The 18,662-nt window shown below is 38.2% G+C and overlaps 1 protein-coding gene across 3 annotated transcripts; it reads right to left on the bottom strand.

Annotated features, from left to right (window-relative positions):
* Positions 1 to 435: 435 nt before the first annotated feature.
* On the bottom strand, positions 436 to 18,410 carry LOC149610224 (uncharacterized). Of its 3 annotated transcripts, XM_089858907.1 has the most exons (4): positions 18,200 to 18,410; positions 3,068 to 3,173; positions 2,818 to 2,932; positions 436 to 2,708 (listed from the first exon to the last, which is right to left on the bottom strand). In XM_089858907.1, the coding sequence occupies exon 4, from the start codon at positions 2,700 to 2,702 to the stop codon at positions 858 to 860; it is 1,845 nt and encodes a 614-aa protein (XP_089715033.1). In that variant the 5' UTR covers positions 2,703 to 2,708; positions 2,818 to 2,932; positions 3,068 to 3,173; positions 18,200 to 18,410; the 3' UTR covers positions 436 to 857. The 3 variants fall into 3 exon arrangements, with proteins under 3 accessions (XP_089715033.1, XP_089715032.1, XP_089715034.1); XM_089858906.1 differs by lacking the exon at positions 18,200 to 18,410 and having other exon boundaries at positions 3,068 to 3,540; XM_089858908.1 differs by lacking the exon at positions 18,200 to 18,410 and having other exon boundaries at positions 2,818 to 3,540.
* Between the last annotated feature and the right edge of the window lie 252 nt (positions 18,411 to 18,662).

Here is an 18,662-nt window from a genome sequence, read left to right as displayed (position 1 = left end):
ATATCAGTAGGTATTTTTCAGCTATAATTAAGTAACTTAACTTCTTAGATTGTTATCTGATGGTTCTGACAATTTAACAAACCAGTACATTTCCATAACCTTAATCCGTTGCCTACGTTATATCAAGGCCAGAGTACGGGACCCAATTTCCAATAAAAAAACTGGCAATTTAATTCGCCGAATTTTCCCACCAGGAACGATTTTAGCTGGACCTGTGTGACGTCATATTATTTGAAATACTTATTTTTCCGCGCTAGAAAGAGCGAAAAGCTCCCTCCGGCGGGATTAGGACGTAGGGAAGGATTGCAACGGTTTCGCCCTCCGACCCCGTTGCAGACGGAGAGTTGAACTTTGTATTTTCGTTGGGAATATGTTCAGCCCTCCGCAACAAATGTGTCAAATTAATGTTGTCATAGACAGTGAATAGGGGTAACCTTTTGATTTTCAGAAAAACTGTATTTTATTTTAAACTTCTGAATTTGTAATTGTTAACTTGAATTTACAACATCCTAAACTACATCAAGAAATGCACAGATTCACACACAAAAATGTCCTTAACTGCATTAAGAAATGAAATATATTAACACAAAAATATCTTTAACTGCATCAATAAATGAACCGATTAACACCAAAATGTCCTTAACTACATCAAGAAATGAATCGATTCAAACCAAAAATGTCCTTAACTTTAATATTGATTTTAACAGCAAAGTAACTCATCAATTCGAGTAACTTTATTTGAAAACATAGGTAGGAAACACACGCAGATTGTTGAAATGAGATCACTGTAATTGTGACGATTACTCAATCATAACACAGACATAAGACTCGCCTTGTTTAAGCATATCAAAATGGATTCAAATGACGGGATTCAAATTAACTTTAACCACCTCGTAGAGATAAGGTGGTTCTTTCACCTTGACGTAATAACATCCATGATAATTTCCCGAATCTTCCAATTTTGTCAAAATAATGGAACACTGTTTGATGGTAGACTGATTGTCTTGGTCAACAGGGTCATTGTTAAGAAAACCAAACTCATACTTCAGGTGATCAGTTGGCTCTTCCCATTTAACATTTGATTCCAACATCGATGTGTCGGAATTCGGTCCGTAAATCGTTTCATTTGATGGAAGAGGCGTTGCAGTTTCGTTTTCCAATTTGACACAATTTAAGTCAAACTTCAAACTAAAATTATCACTCAATTCTGGAATTTCTGGTTCTTTCTTAATTTTTTCAGAGGTTATGGTTGGACTTTTAGTATTAAATTCGCCCAATAATGAAATCCCTTGGTTGAAGTTGGAACCGACAGATTCTGAAAGAGTAGAATTAGACTCTCTCGCGTATCTGGGGTCATCGGGATCTGATTCAGTATGAATTTTTAATTCTTTCGACTGATCAATTTCATTAAGAGAATCATGGTTTGCATTTGGCCCACTTCGTTCTAGCTGCGAACGTCCTCGTTTAATGTTTGATTTGGGTTTTATTGGGAGCACAAAGTCTGCAACATCAGTTGGTCTACTTTCAGACTGAACTTCGCTCGAATCTGATAATTTCGATTCAATATTTCCCTGATTGGGTTTTCTAGCATTGTCTTTCGTAGAAGCACGTTTCCGCTTACTTGTCGATTGATCGTATAGGTTTTTCCGTTTTATAGAGACACTTTTCGTAATTTTTCGTTCAATTCCAGATTTTGATGGATGAAGTCTAGCAATGTGATTTCTTAGTATTGTCTTTAATTTGGCTGCGAAATCACAAAAATTACACTTAAAGGGACGCTCGTCACTGTGAGTCACGACATGTTTCTTTAAATTGCAGCTAGTTTGGGTACGATATTCGCAAAAATCGCATTTGAATGGACGATCTTCACTGTGAGTCACGACATGGCTCTTTAAATCATCCCGGCTTCGGGCACGATATTCGCAAACAACGCATTTGAATGGACGATCTTCACTGTGAGTCGCGACATGTCTCTTCAAATTTTCCCGCCTTCGGGCACGATATTCGCAAATATCGCATTTGAATGGACGATCTTCACTGTGAGTCGCGACATGGCTCTTTAAATCATCCCGCCTTCGGGCACGATATTCGCAAATATCGCATTTGAAAGGACGATCTTCAGTGTGAGTCACGACATGCCTCTTCAAATTGCAGCTAGTTTGGGTACGATATTCACAAATATCGCATTTGAATGGACGATCTTCACTGTGAGTCGCGACATGGCTCTTTAAATCATCCCGCCTTCGGGCACGATATTCGCAAATATCGCATTTAAAAGGACGATCTTCACTGTGAGTGGCGACATGGTTCTTTAAAACATCCCGCCTTCGGGCACGATATTCGCAAAAATCGCATTTGAATGGACGATCTTCACTGTGAGTCGCGACATGGCTCTTCAAATCATCCCGCCTTCGGGCACGATATTCGCAAATATCGCATTTGAAAGGACGATCTTCACTGTGAGTCGCGACATGGCTCTTTAAATCATCCCGCCTTCGGGCACGATATTCGCAAAAATCGCATTTGAAAGGACGATCTTCACTGTGAGTCGCGACGTGTATCTTTAAAGCATCCCGCCTTCGGGCACGATATTCGCAAATATCGCATTTGAATGGACGCTCGTCGCTGTGAATTAATTGATGTTTCTTAAAGACTGAGCTTATTCCTGTCTGGAAACCGCACTGTTCGCACTTAAACTTCATCTTCCCCTAATGAACCAAAAAGTGATACATTAAATCACAATGCTTTAGGAATGTCTTGAGAATTGAATGTATTGTAAATATTTGAAAGGAAAGATGCTTGATTTTATGGGCATACCGGTTTTCACATGAACATCTAAATTTCTTTTCGATCGAAATCTGCATCCAGTTCCAAATTTTACATCAGTGTTACGTGTTGAACTGAGATACTGAGCGAGAGATTGGCATTAAAGCTGAAATAACATAAACATCTTAAGAAAAATCTTAATATTTACATTAGATCATGAGGTTAGTTGGTAATTCATGCAAAAATGAGGAAATCACACAACATTCTAATATGAGTAATATATCCAGCTCATCCAGCTTACCAAGTTACCATAAGATTACGAAGAGTAGGGGTCCAATTAATTAGGTAATCAGCCAAAGAGGAATTTCAAATATTACACTGTCCACGGGTCTTCGCGAATTAGATACCTATTTAAAAATTATTATTCAAATAATCGAAATTAAGCTAAATTTTAAGTTCTAAGATAACGTTTTAATAAGCTTAAAACTTCCAAGTAGTTCCACGCTTTTCCCCTCTAAAGTCTAAAAGACTGTAGATGGATTATTTTTACCTCGCGCATGCGCATCGCGCAGCACGGAAAAAGAAAAACCGAGAACGCGCGACCTTAAAATACAACTATAACATGTTTTCCAATTAAAAATTAATGATACTTTCCAGAAATCTATCTACACATTTAAAAACTTAAGAATAAATATAATACGGATGAGGAAAAGAAATGTTACAGGCTCTCATTCAGACTAGAGTAAAATCGTAATGTTCCTGTCGGTCCCCTCGTTAATTTCGTTTCAGTACGATCATTTTCCCTGTTCAGACGTTAGAGCAGACAACTTAAACGAGTCACGTAGACTTTCGAATATTAAAATAGCCTATAGCCCAAAATGACAAATACCGCACCAGGAGTCCAGGACTACTAAGATCTTTCATATATCGTCTGCTAATGCATAGCTCACTCGATCAGGCATCAGTAAGGCGTGATCGAGTGAGCTATGACTAAAAACCAAAGACGCTAACGATGGTGGCGCCATCTCGACACTGCCTGACGAAACTAAAGATTTTCAAACTAAACCCGCGAAGAATCTTTTACGTATAGCCGTTGACACGTGTATAAATAAGCGAGTAAAGCGACTTCACACCGACGTGAAGGTAAGATTTTAGTCTGAACGGGCCTTTACAGCAGGCTGAAGCTTTAACTATAGAAACGTAACGCTATCTTTGTCTACAATACGTCGAGGTATAAACGGGGGGAACTTCCCCCTCACTTCAATATCCCCTAGCGTATATAAGAGAAAAACGTGAAGATAGTATAAAACGTCCAATTTCGGACACTAGAAGAAATATAACCTTTTAGGTCTGTCTATCCGCAACGCCGTCCGTCCACTTTCATCTCCTTGAACCGTTACAACGAATATAAAGCCAAATCCAAGCAAACCAAAAATACCTATCTTAGTACCCTCCCCGTTTAAACTCTATTACCGACATAGAGACGAACATTACACCACCCTCCCTCTCTGGAGTATGGAAGGCAGCAACGTTAAAACCAAAAGGTTCCGGGGGGGGGGGGAGGGACTACACCATAGGTTTAGGAGGTGCACTCACTATAGCTAAGAAACTAATCTCGCGGAAAGAAGCAAAAAGCCTATTTCTTAGTCTACCTTCCCCCAATTTTTGCCCCTCCCCACCGGCCTCACGATCGCGCCTTTAAAGATTATGCCCCCAAGCTATAATACCCCCTTAACCAATCCCCCCAACTGGAACAAAAGTCCATCATTAGAAGTAATTTTCCGTTTATGGACAGGGCATGTAACTATAAAAATAATATTTACTTCAATTTGATCAACATCTAGTCGTCAAATCTAGCCCCTGCCCCAATTCGCTGCCCCAAGGCTTGGCTTTGGAATACACCTCTTTTTTGCTGATTCCGAATTTCAGACAGCTTTTTAAAAAGAGAGTGAGAGGGAGAGAGAGTGAGAGAGAAAGAGAGAGAGTGAGAGAGAGAGAGAGAGAGAGTGAGAGTGAGAGAGAGAAACTGGCTTCCAATATGGAGGAAGCGTAAAGAGAACCATTGAGAGTTAAGGATATCTTTTTTACGGCTTCAAGATTGGGTCAGTTTCATTTTCAACGTGCTATCTAACACATACTGTGGGGGAATAATTTATAGTGAGCTATTAAAAGGACCTACACCTTTGAAATTAACCAACAAAATAAAATTTTGGGACACTTAAAGAACAGCGCGGGGGTTGTCTTGAGCTTTAACGCGCTCGAGACTTTATCTAAATTGTCTATTGAGAGAAAAAAGGGAGCTCGGAGCGTGAGTCGAATACGTAAACCGTACGAAAACTGCTGGAGAAAACCCAACCAACCACTTCGGTTTGCTTTCAGAGAAAGTACTTTTTATTGTCGACGGTGGTGGTTATCCTTTGTGTTGTCCATATAACTATAGCAATGGAAAAAGAAAAGGGCTCCGCAGTACAAAGAAAAGGCAATGGGAACAGAGTATGTCCGGGTACTTAACGCCATCCAAACACGTCGCCTCCAACAAACAAATAACCCTTTTAAACCTTTAATAGGTCCTCCAGTCGTTTGGTCCAGAAGTCAGAAGTAGAGCTGACCAAACATAAACAATAATATACGTAACTGAAATGATGCAGCTGTGGTCAGTATGGGAAATAAGAATATTTTTTAAACTGGTCCTTCCTTAGTTTTACCAAGAAGTGATATCTAGTTTATTAGGGAGAAGATATAAATTCGCCCCACATTTCCAGGCTTATTTCCAGTCCAAACGTAGGTCCGGAGTTAATCCCCGCCTCTAAATTACAACCAGGATCTCATTGATTCTTGAAAACTCACGTCAGCGCGACGCGAATGACGAAAATTACGTATTTTCCGACTGAGGAGAGGCGAAATAGCCCGGTGTCCTTTTACGTCCCCCCTTGTATTTTGAAAGGGGGACTGGGACTGTGGCGCGCGAATACTTAGGTAGCTTATACCTTCTCCCTAGTAAACTAGATATCACTTCTTGGTATTACTATAAGTATCATAAAAAATAAAAAATATACATTTTGAAATTGGAACCATAAATATCTTAAACTATCTTTAAAAAGAAGAAATTATTTTAGCATTTAAATTCATTCAAATTGAAGATTTTATTGTTATTTATTATTAATGAAACCCGGTTTGCTAGGTTTTTTTAAAATAAAACCTGGTTTTTTCCAACCATGCAGAAAAGCTGACCAAAAAATATACATATAATAACCCCAAGGCCACAATAACATCATCATTTCACTTAAGTATATTATTGTTTAAGTGGAATCCAACGAAGGAGAGAGAGAAAGAAAGAATGTATGGAGAAATGTATTTATTATGTAAGAATCAGAAACGTTGTATGATCTCGGAAGGATCTATTCACCATCAGTTTCTCGCGTAGTCCCACCCAGCATGGCGCTATTGTAAGTAAGCCCTCCTCTCATTTCACGCTGCAACGTCATCATCCCGAACAGAGAGAGAGAGAGAGAGAGAGAGAGAGAGAGAGAGAGAGAGAGAGAGAGAGAGAGAGAGAGAGAGAGAGAGAGAGAGAGAGAGAGAGAAAGAGAATAAAGAGAAAGATGAAGTAGATAAAGGAAGAGAAGGAAGGCGCGGGCGTCGGCTTAATATTCTCGTATCATCACTCTAACACCCGCAACCCCATCTAATAAAAAAACACTAACTCCCTCGAAACAAGGTATGCTACTAAATCTATTCCTCTTTCAATCGCAGATCCCATCCGTCCGAGGGACACATCACAACCTTAAGAATAAAAACATCGGTTGCCAGTGCACGATTTGAATTTCTAGATTCAAATTTAGTCGACTTCTCCTTGCAGGTACTTCCATGTCTATTTCTCGCGACTTTCCTTCAATATTTTAGTCCAAAAGCTGTCAATATTAACCGAATACACAAGGTGTTCCAAAAGATTGGTTCTATGGGTAATCAATTTTGAATCGGAAAATGTAACTTCTATGAGAGATTTTGCCCTAATATTTACCCTAAACAAGTTAAGATTGAAGTTACTTTACGAATGTCCCCTTAATTAAATTAGAAATCATTCTCTTTCAGTTTCTTAATTAAATTTAAGGGGTCATCCGTAAAACACATGTCCTTTAGGGCAAATTGTGGTGGCATAATTTCGACTCAAAATTGGCCAAAGAACCCACCACTGTACCTTTAAGAATATTTTTCATAAACAAGTCAACTTCTAAAAGGTTATAAATTCTATTCAACCTTCAACATTTAAAACTCAATAAAAAATCAAATTCCCTGGTCATCTATTTTGGCCCATTTTCAATTAAGGTAAATTCCAGATATTACCAAACTGTATAGTAACCTTGTTTTATCATTAATATTAATTCAGAAGGTGTGAATAACACCTCTTTTCGGCTTAACCTATCACTGTAGCAATAGCAGGCAGCAGAAGAAAAAGAAGAAAAAAAAAACCTAGATACATATAATCTTAGGTATGTCAGGAACTGGGTCTAATCTGGCTGCTCGTACCATTCTAGGTAAAGGAGATACCACCGCCGCTGAGAGAGAAAGACGGGATTATCCAGGGCCGAGAAAAGTAACATCTGTTCCTGGCGTCCTACATCAAAAATGCCCCCCACCCAACCCCCCATCATCCCTACAATCTCTCCAGCACTCGTACAGGGTTCATGCAGCTTTTGGAAAAACCGATTTCCCTGACATCTCCAAACTTTCTCCCATATATTTCCAGGGGCAAGGTCACCTAGTAACTGCGGGAATGGTTTTGTTTAGTTGAAGCAACAGCCGCTTCAGAGCGAGTTTACTCTTTAAAGCCTCATAAATTTCCCTAAATTTTAATAAAAATAATAAATTTCCTTGAGTTTTTTTTTCCTGAATTTGACTAAAAATTATAATTTTCCCCGAGTTTTCCCTTAACTTTACTAAAAATTATATATTTCCCCGAGTTTTCCCTTAATTTTACTAAAAATTATATATTTCCCCGAGTTTACCCTTAACTTTACTAAAAATTATATATTTCCCCGAGTTTACCCTTAACTTTACTAAAAATTATATATTTCCCCGAGTTTACCCTTAACTTTACTAAAAATTATATATTTCCAGGAGTTTGCCCTTAACTTTACTAAAAATTATATATTTCCAGGAGTTTGCCCTTAACTTTACTAAAAATTATATATTTCCAGGAGTTTGCCCTTAACTTTACTAAAAATTATATATTTGCCTTGGTTTTCCCCTGAATTTTACTAAAAATTATATATTTCTCTTGGTTTTCCCCTGAATTTTACTAAAAATTATAAATTTCTCTTGGTTTTCCCCTGAATTTTACTAAAAATTATAAATTTCTCTTGGTTTTCCCCTGAATTTTACTAAAAATTATAAATTTCTCTTGGTTTTCCCCTGAATTTTACTAAAAATTATAAATTTCTCTTGGTTTTCCCCTGAATTTTACTAAAAATTATAAGTCTCTCATAGTTTCCCCTGAATTCTACTAAACATCATAAATTTCCCTTAGTTTCCCCTTGAATTCTACTAAACATCATAAATTTCCCTTAGTTTCCCCTTGAATTCTACTAAACATCATAAATTTCCCTTAGTTTCCCCTTGAATTCTACTAAACATCATAAATTTCCCTTAGTTTCCCCTTGAATTCTACTAAAAATTACAATTTTTCCTGAGTTTCCCCTTGAATTCAACTAAAAATTATAGATAACCCTTAGATTTCGTTAATAATTAATTTCCCTTTCATTTACGGGTTTCACAGATTTGTATGAACCCTGTCGTATTTAACGTGGTATTCAACTCCTACTGTACGGTACGTCGGGATTAACAGGCGAAATATACGAATCTCGGAGACAATTTTCTTCATTTTAGCTAATTAAGGAACATACTTTTCCAACTTTGTTCGCTTTCAACTTCCAGCAGGCCCAGATAGGACTATATACATCTCGGAGGGGTTAATTGGCGTCTATAACAACGCCTGTAGAACATTCACCCGCAGCACAGCCGCATTCAGGGAAAAGCCGACATTTAGGGGTAAACAATCCCATGTATTTTCAACCAGCCCCTGTAGAAATGTTGTTCCCTCTCGACATCTGCGTTAAGCGGTGATGAGGCCTTACAGGCGTCAAATATAAATAATAATAACAATAATATAAAATCAGTTTGTGATATATTTCAGTATGTATCGGAAACCATACGACAAATATCCTATATATATTTCAGAAAGTGGTTTGTTTGTTTATTCGTTTGTGTTTGTTGTTTACGCAGAATCTTAATTCGTTCATTTCCGGCTTTAATTTGACCAAACTGCGTGGTTGCTATCATCAGTAACACTTGGGAAATTAAGTTGCATTTGTAGTGGTTTGGTGGTCGAGTTCTTCTCAAGATTGTGTGTGGGGGGGGCGATTGTGAACCCCTAGCCTTATTAAGCCTGTTAATTAAAGTGAGGGTGAAAAGGAAAATCAAGCGCTTTTTTAATGAGACCAATCTGCTAATAGTGAAACATCCAGTAAATAAATCCTCCAAATAAACTAAAATTAAAATTAGTTAGACTAGATTTCAAAGAGATAACTTAAAACTTGCACCTCCGACCAACCGCGAATAGCACCCTGCCTCTTCTTGTTACCAAAATTCACGTATCACGCTTACCCCCAGTAAATATATATTTTTTAAAATGGCGTGCAACACGTGAATTATTAGTTAACGATTTATCTAGGATGAACTTTCGACCCCTCTAGAAAATAAAAAAAAAAAAAATAGAAAAACACCCAGCTATCACCATTCCCCTTCCTGAGATATAAAATATAAAAAAGTAGAAATGGTTGCTTCCTTATCTGAGCGCAATATTTCTCGCAACAATGACGAGATTAATTCCATTTTACGTATATAAGGATGAAGGCCCAAGGGGGATGAGGATGGATGAAAAACAGCAAGGATGCTGGAAGTGGAGAGAAGAATATGGAGGAGGAGAAGAGGCAGAAAAATATTTGTTTTGTAACTTATCCATCATGCATGCAAAGTGACTATTATTGGCCTAAGAATTTTCTTTTCCTCACACACACGCTCTTCTTATAAAAATACCCTTTTTCCTCGACATCAAAAACCCTAGTCTTCTTAACCTCAACATCTTATAGATAAGATGGTTAAAATATCCTTTTATTATCTAACCTATCAACATCAGATGCCGCAGAGACCATAAGTGCCGCCAAATCTAGAGTTCATAAAAAATTAAAGCTTGCACATGAAAATACATTAAAGTAAAAGATCCCGGTTCTACACATACCTTACATAGGTAAATAAATCCTAAGGTAAGTTATCCGTTAAAGGAAAAGTTCAGGTAACACAACATTGTACCTTAAAAGATCGGCCTTTTTCTAAATATGAAAGAGAACCTCTGATTAAAAATAGTGAGCATATTTAATCAGCCTTCAAAACGAGGACTACTGTGCTGCCACTGGCTTAGTGGCGTCTGCTAGACCGAACCTCTTACCCTTACCTCTCAGCCTGTGAGAATTCAACCAATCCCGTAGGAGTAAGAGGTACGATTTAGCAGACGACACTAAACCAATGGCGGATGACGCAGCAGTCCTTGATTATTTTTAAGACTAATTAAATGCTTATCATTTTATAATAAGAGAAAACTTATATTTTTAAAATCTTCCCTTTCATATTTAGAAAAAGGCAGTCCTTTTAAGGAATAACGTTATATTACCCGACCGTTTCTTTTAAAACGCACGTCACTGGGGACTGTTGGGATCATCTCAGGGTCATCCTAAATTTAAATCCTATTATTATTTCTCAATCATCCTATCTAGCACAACAAAGGCCTGTCGATTCATTCCTATAACACGCCAATAAAAAAAATAAGAGCTCGGTAGCATCTCCAACAGCCGAAACTTTTCTTCGTCCTTTTTTTTTCTTTATTTCAGATTCACGTTGTGTTTTTTGTTCAGAAAGAGGAAGGTAAAGTGAGAGAAAGAGAATATCGGTAAAAGCGAAACGGTGGAAAGAAACGGAAATTGATTTCGTTTCTTTTGGAAAACGATAAGAGAGAAAAACTGACGCCTCCGCATCTTCTAAAGCAGATTCAAAGGAGAGAGAGAGAGAAAGAGAGAGAGGGAGAGAGAGATCGAAAAAGAGAATGTTTTTCTAAGAAATTACGATACTCAAGAAAAAAAATATAAGGGAATGGGAAATTATCTACTTGAAGTATATTTTACACTATCCAATAAAAATCACTTTACAAAAGAAATACTAAAGAGGGAAAAATACAATTTAAAATTGCATGCCTTAGCTGCCATACATGGGATCTCTCCAAAGAGATAAAACACAGTACCGAATTTATATTTAATTTTGTAAATTTAAGTACAGGGTGTTTCTGATAAGTTTGACATAAATTAAAGGGCTGTGTTCTTAGGATCAAACTGAGTGGAAAGTGTTCTTCAAAGTACATGAGGGTCCCAAACATTGACTGGATCCTAAAACACTCACACTTCTACCCATTTAATAGTAGACACTTCTGCAATAGATAAAGGTTCAATAACGTTCTTGGACCAAAGACGATTGAAGGTTGATATCTCTTACTATATCCTTGCTTTAGGGGACAATCAATGTTTGGGAGCCCTTATCTCCGTAACTAAACATTGTAGACCCCATGTTCTTCGACACTTTGAACTCAATTCGACCTTAAGAACACATGCCCACTTCAATTTATGGCAGACTTACCAGAAACACCCTGTATAACGAAAAATCCCTTCCAATTTCCCAAATAATTACGGAAGGAAAAAACAGGCACGAAATTCCAGGAAAGCGATATTTTAGGTATAATTTCCTGATAATCAATAAATCGGTTCGAAATTGACCCCTAATATTCAGACTACGGTGTCAAACGTTTACGTAACATAAAGGAAAATAGAAGCAACACCTCCAGGGGCGGGGGAAACGGAGAGAAAGGTGAGGGGGGGAGAAGTTTTCCAAGAAATATATCAAAAAGGCAATATTTCTAATAGCAGCGAGCCAAGCCAAGGAAAAGCGATAGCGTATCAGAATTTCCTTTCCTTTGAAAGATATTTATAGGCGTTAATGTCGGGGAAAGGAATTACCACACTGTCCAGAAGGATTAAACGACTCGAGGTTCGTAAATTCACATACTACGTCACCGCCTCGGTTCGGTTCCTACGCGCCAGGTAGCTATAGCTGGGCCGATAAGACATGGATGGGAAAAGCTAACGTCTCCTTAGGCCTCCAATGTATCGAATATTTTTGGGATTACCAGTTTGAGAGAGAGAGCGAGAGAAACGGAAAGTAAGTTAAGACATACCCGGTTGAATATGAAAAATTTCTACGATGTTTTATGGTTCGGAAAAACGAGAAGAAATTTTCCTACATACGCCTACGCCTTTGGAAATTCTTAGTTCGGGCCAAAGAAAACGAGGTTAGTAGCATGGATGACCCTAAAAATGTTGATTTATAGACTTACAAAGTAACTTTAAGAAAATAGTCCAATTTCTATAGTATTATATACATTGAACTTATCACAACCCATAAAGCTACATAACGTCTAGTACAGGGTGTTGCTGATAAGTCTAACATAAATTAAAGAGGGGAGGGGTTATTAGGGTCAAACTGAGTGGAAAGTGCATGTCAAAGAACATGGGGTCCCAAACATTGATTGGCCCATAAAACAATTAAGGAAATAGTCACACATGTAATAATAGCTTTAGTTTACCAGCGTACCCCCAATTATAGTTCTACCCATTTAATAGTACACTTCCGCTAGATAAAGGTTCAAGACCGTTCTTGAAGACTATTGATGGTTGACATGTCTAACTCCACATGTAAGGCTATTTCCATAATTGTTTTAGAGGCCAATCAATGTTTGGGTGCACATATTGATCCGTAAGTAAATATTGTAGACCTAAGCATGTTCTTCGACAATTCCACTTCAGTTTGACTCTAAGAACACACAAACCCCTTAATTCATGGTAAACAAATCAGACACACCCTGTATATAAAAATTTCAAATCGTACAGTTCAAAAATATAAGATTGCCTATTTGCAATGCAATGATGATAGCTTATGTTATGGTTATGTTCGAAACTCTGTATTTTTGATATTAGGAAATATATAAAACAGGGCTATAAATCAAGGTATACAAACAACAACATGCAAATAGAATCTGTATGGCAAATGGACCCGAAAATGAGGATTGTTGGATCTCTCTGGGCAATAGAGCGCATCTATGGTCGCTATAGAGGTTATATAATGGGGGACATATTTATCGTATTAAGACGCTAAGCGTTCTAATTAGTATTCAAAACGGAAGAAGCTATACCGCTCGGCCAAGATAGCCATTCCTTATTAGCCGGAAGAGAGACAAACGCTCCGAAGATTAGACATCCCCTTCCTTGATCCAGGGATGATAAATAACTAGGAGTGGAAAACCACACGCTTAGAAACGGCCGCGTTTCTACAGACATTCGCGGGCAACACAAGTGAGATACTCCACACCAAACGCGCATGCGTCGCTGCCACGTCGGCGCAGTAGAGATAAAAGTTTATATCACATTCTCTCCCACTCCCTAATCAGAATTAAAAACTGGAAATTCCCCAACCAACCTAACTTCCTCTCCTGGTTATTTGTCCTCCTAGCTAGACGGTAATATCGGTGAACTTAAGATTACAGTGTTCCCGAATTAAGACGAATGGAGATTCGATATAACCTACGCATAGATAGATACTTATTAAAATCCCAATGGATATAGCTTCCTCTCTATTCGCTTCTAAATAATGGATAAACTACTTATGTATGGTGGGGGGGGAGTCACCAGGAAGGAAGCCAGGGGGACGGACACTTGAACCTAAAAATCGACATACAATTTAATTTGGTCAGAGACTAAAAAACATGGAAGTAATAATAAAATTTCTGGGGGCAGGATATTTTGTAAAACTAATATTTGAAACAGTGGGGGTAAATATTAAGTATCGGGGTAAATGGGCGACCCCTTTATCCGTAAGCAATATCCTCTAGTAGATCGTCGCTATAGATGCTATCCCGGCTCTAATCTCCAGCTAAACATTATAAGCCTTTTGGCCCGCCCCTTATTCGTTAACTATAAACAAACAAGGGGTTGTCCTGGATAGTGGATTTCCCTTAATCCCTTTCGGACCCCCCCCCCCTTTTCCTTAGATTCTATTATAATTAGAACAAGGTATAATATATCAATGAAAACAAGGCGCGGGGGCCCTTGATGAAAACCACGCATCCCATGGTGTATATCTCTCTTGTTTCTCTAGGAATAAATTGAAACTTCGGAAAATCCCTGCCCGTGCCCCCAAACAACAGATTTCCAGGGACAAAGATGAACCGGCGCGTAGTAATTTATTCCCCAAGATTGAAAAATAAACAAATAGGATGATTGAATTAGGATTTTTTTTTCACCCCTGAATAGAATTGTCGTTACATTTTTCCATCACAGTTTCAGAAATTAATCGAAAATTGCTTTAAATATTAAGATTTGGCGCGAAAAAAGTTAATAATCACACGTGTTTTTCAAATTTGGCGCGAGAATTAAGAATTACTACACGTGCTTTTGAAAATTGGCGCGAAAAAAAATTAATAATCACACGTGTTTTTCAAATTTGCCGCGAGAATTAAGAATTACTACACGTGCTTTTGAAAATTGGCGCGAAAAAAGTTAATAATCACACGTGTTTTTCAATGAATATAAATTATTATATTTTAAATTTTAGGCTTAATTAACGATTCCCTACAAGTTTTTAAACTAAAAATCGCACGAAATTAAAATTCAAAGCATCCAAAGGGACACACACACACGTTGTTCTAAAATCTCAATTAACCACCACCACCGCGATATAATTCATTACGCAAACTAATTAGACACATCGCGAAGGGCATAAATATCCCTCATAATTAAGATAACAGTCATTCAAAACTCCCTTTTACTCGCAACTTAGAACCCACCAAATCTTTCTCGCATGCAGCAGAGGAAAGAAGGAAGGGATGAAGGCAGAACGTATCGTATCGATAGAGAAAGATGGCGTGGGATCAAAGAGGGATTTAAAAGGAGAGGAAAAGAGGAGAGACGTCAATCTTGGGGCATCTTTTGCTCGAACGATCACACTATACTTGGGCTCGGGCTCCGCGCGCGCTATAACACCCTTCTTCTAGAGCTCGGTTAGTAACGGGGGCGATACCGAGGTTGGTTGACTACATGGCCAGTTCGAAAAGAATCAAGGCGGGAATTAAGCTATGGAAGGGACATAAGTCGGGGGGTGGTATATACGCCATAAATCGAGACTTAATTCTACACGCTTAACCACCCCTTAATTGGGAAAGCGAATCATGGCGGCATACCCACCACATACAGCAATCGATAACTCACCGCGACGTATTTAAGTACCTCTTTACAAAATAAAAACATGCAAAACTATCCCAAGAATATCTCTCTCTCCCTCTTATGGCGCCATTATGACTCATTCAATTTCCTCCGAAAATTTTATCTAAAAACCGTCAGTAGGTAAAAAAAAAAAATAGGCCAAAAAAGGAAGTAGGCGGAAGCGTCGAACCCCGCGACGCGAATAACAACCTTAAACAGATCATAATTTTCCCTATTAAAATAACAATATTCTGTACAAATTTTAAGGCTTTCTAAGACTGTTAAATTATACGCGTAGAGACAACGAATTAAAGGAAGGTAATACCGGGTTATTATATAAAAACAACATCCCTGCCTTGCGCATTATTAATTCTTAAATCACAAATATATTTTAATATAGTATAGAGAGGAAAGGGGGGTGGGAGTCTTTTAAGAAGGATTCCCGGTCGAGCGGCGTCGAGCTTTTCGTCTTTTAGGAGAATTTCCACTCCTTAGCATTAATTAATCAAAAGTATCGGAGCGCGACCCCAACCGGAAGCCCCACCAACCAACCCTAACCAATGACGTCATGTAAATTTCCCAGCAACGCGTATATCCAACAACTACGTATCCAGGATAAATCTATTTGAAACTCCAAGTCTTATTTATAATCGTACAAATTTAATACCTAAAAGAAATTTTGTTCCCATGCACTAAACGACACCTTCAAAATTTAATCGCGCTACCGGAAGTTGATGTTTAGTTTCATGTGACGTCGAAGGTGAAACGTATACAAGAACTAAAGGCCCTTTCAGACGATACAACTTTTTCACTCATTTAGATTAGTCAACTTGAGTTAAGTAAACCAGTTTGAACAGAAGTTGAACAAGTTGTATCACGGAATTATAAATTGATCACTGACCAATTTTTGCTGACTGAACTTTTTGACCCATCCTAATTTGTATCGTCTGAAAAGGCCTTAAGCCTTAGGCGCGTGTACCAACCTCTTCTTACGTAATTATGACGCTGAAAGGGGGAAAGAAAATAATTCCCGCAAATTTGAATAATATTATCACAATCGGATTTTTGGTTGAACCTGGTTTTTAAATAGACCAGAAATAAATAACTAAGAGGGAAAGACACAGGGGTAAAACTTGGCCTTCCATAGATGTCGCTTTTTGATGCCTGCGCAGTAGTCATGAGAGTGCATGCGCAGAGACGGATGGCAATGTATCAACCCCCCTTATACGTCCCAATATTGAGGGTTGCCTACCCCATTTTTTACGTCGATTATTTCAAAAATTTGCTTCTTATTGAAATCTTAACCGATTTTAACGAAAATAGTCTGATTTTAATTAGAAAAATACTCCCTACCTCATTTAAAGGTGTATTTTAAAAGAGACTTTCCCCAAGTTAAACCTAGAAAAGCCAATCCAGGGTACGTTATACTAAAGTCTCTCTATATTTAATCCAAGTAGGGCCTCCTAAATTAATATTACAGGCGTGTGTGGCACGCGCTATTATTTTCCTATTTCTTCCCGCCTCGATAAAAATGAGCGAGAGCCATCCACAGCAATAATCTCCTATACAAAATTCGAAGCAAAGGCTTAACTTTATAGTTGTTGGGTAAAAACGCCGCTACCAACTATAAGTAAATTTGAAGCTCTCGAATATTATTACTCTATACACCTATAAGTCGATTCAATTTGGTCCTAAGCTTTCTGAAGTATACGGATTGGAGCTTAAGTTTGTAACGTCGGGGCCCGGGCTTTCCCTATCAATTAATAAGTTCCTCAACTTCAATCCCTAATTAATAATCAACAGAGATGAAGGGGGGGGGGGGGATAACTCCACTCAAAAAAGGGGGAAGGGGCGCAAAATCGTCTAGTAGATAAAGGGTTAAGAAGAACATTGATTGGATATTTGGATCCAAAGACGATAGACAGGGCTTCAACGTTACACGGTTCGTACAACTTTTGGAAAACCGATTTCCCTGAGTTTTCCAGTCACTTTCCCATATATTTCACTGAGTTCTCCCAGTCTTTTCCCATATATGGAGTAATAACAACAGGAGTGGTTTTTTGTATAGTTTAAGCAAACTTACTCGAACATCAAATTTCCCTCATTTCCCTTCTAAAAACAAGTTTGAAATTCACGAGGGAGTTCGTTTTAGATTTTACTTCACTTCTGGATAATGGTAGGCATTCTAGCTAAGATTTAAAGCGCTGTAATGATACCTTACTTAAGGTTTAAATTGGGACGTATCATAAAATCATTTAATTAAAAATCCCTGACCATTTTTTTTCAATTTCCCTAACAACGTTAGTGCTAAGCAGCGTCCACTTGATGACCTTCGACCTATTTTTTGAATTGCTCGACGCGAGGTTTTGATAAACATAATGAAATCCCCAAATTATCACTGACCTATCATCCATTACAAGTTCCTGACTTATCCACGCTGTACAATCTGTACTACACTTATCACAGGCGGGCAGGGTTGGCAAAAACCCGGCAAAAACTAGTTTTTGCCGGGACACGTGGAAAAAACCGGTAAAAACCGGCAAAAACGGAAAAAAACCGGCAAAAACTAAATTAATGGTTACAAAGTGGTAAACTAGCGAGTTTTAAGTGCATTTTCGTGATGTTTGTTATTGTTATGTTAGAAAAATAACAATAGTATTTTTAATTTTTAAATTTGAGGTGGTTATTACTCTATTAAATTTTTAGTATTCAAATTTGCCAGGTTTTTCGCGAATATTTAACGAATAATTAGTCAAATACTTCACATAGCAACTGGAAAAAACCGCGGAAAAAATGGTTTTTGCCACCGGTTTTAACCTGGTTTAAACCGCGCGGTAAAAACCGCGGAAAAATTAGTTTTTGCCACCCGGTTTTTACCAGGTAAAAACCGCGGTTTTTTCCACCCCTGGCAAAAACTTGCCAACCCTGCAGGCGGGGCTTCGATGCCTGACGTCATTAATAACCAAATAACGCTAAAAGCACAGGAACTAAAAAAAACGCATAATAAATAGGGAACTTACATTTTAACGATGATCGAATCCAAAGATTGTGAAAAATGTCACACACAAAAACGCGCACAAACACGATACTAATCTATCACGCGAAAAGTTCACAAACATAAACTTCCCTTTAAAAACTAACCCGCGACGCGACTTTAAGTGTTTATTTCTTAAAAGTTTGGGGAACCGATTGACTTATTTTGAAGTTCACGATAGAAAGTCAGGTTTTCCACCATCCTCCAGGTAGAACTGCAACGAACTTGGTCGGCCTCACATTAATGATCACGTGACCTCCAGATGTGCGCATGATAGGGAAAGGGACTATAGGACGCTGCACTTTGACCTGAAATTTAGTTAATGCGCTCGCAACATTTTGGTACTGCTCGCTAGTTACAATTGGCCTTGCGAATTAGGTTTAGGGACTAAGGGACGAAGCGCTCTGACCTGACAGCTGGGAAAGGGTCTATGGGACGCGCTGCTCTGA

The sequence above is a fragment of the Phalangium opilio genome, unplaced genomic scaffold (assembly GCF_054372755.1).
Source record: "Phalangium opilio isolate 3A_F unplaced genomic scaffold, DU_Popi_V2 ptg000329l_1, whole genome shotgun sequence".
Taxonomy (NCBI): Eukaryota; Metazoa; Arthropoda; class Arachnida; order Opiliones; family Phalangiidae; genus Phalangium; species Phalangium opilio.
This window is presented reverse-complemented; position numbering and strand designations above follow the sequence as displayed.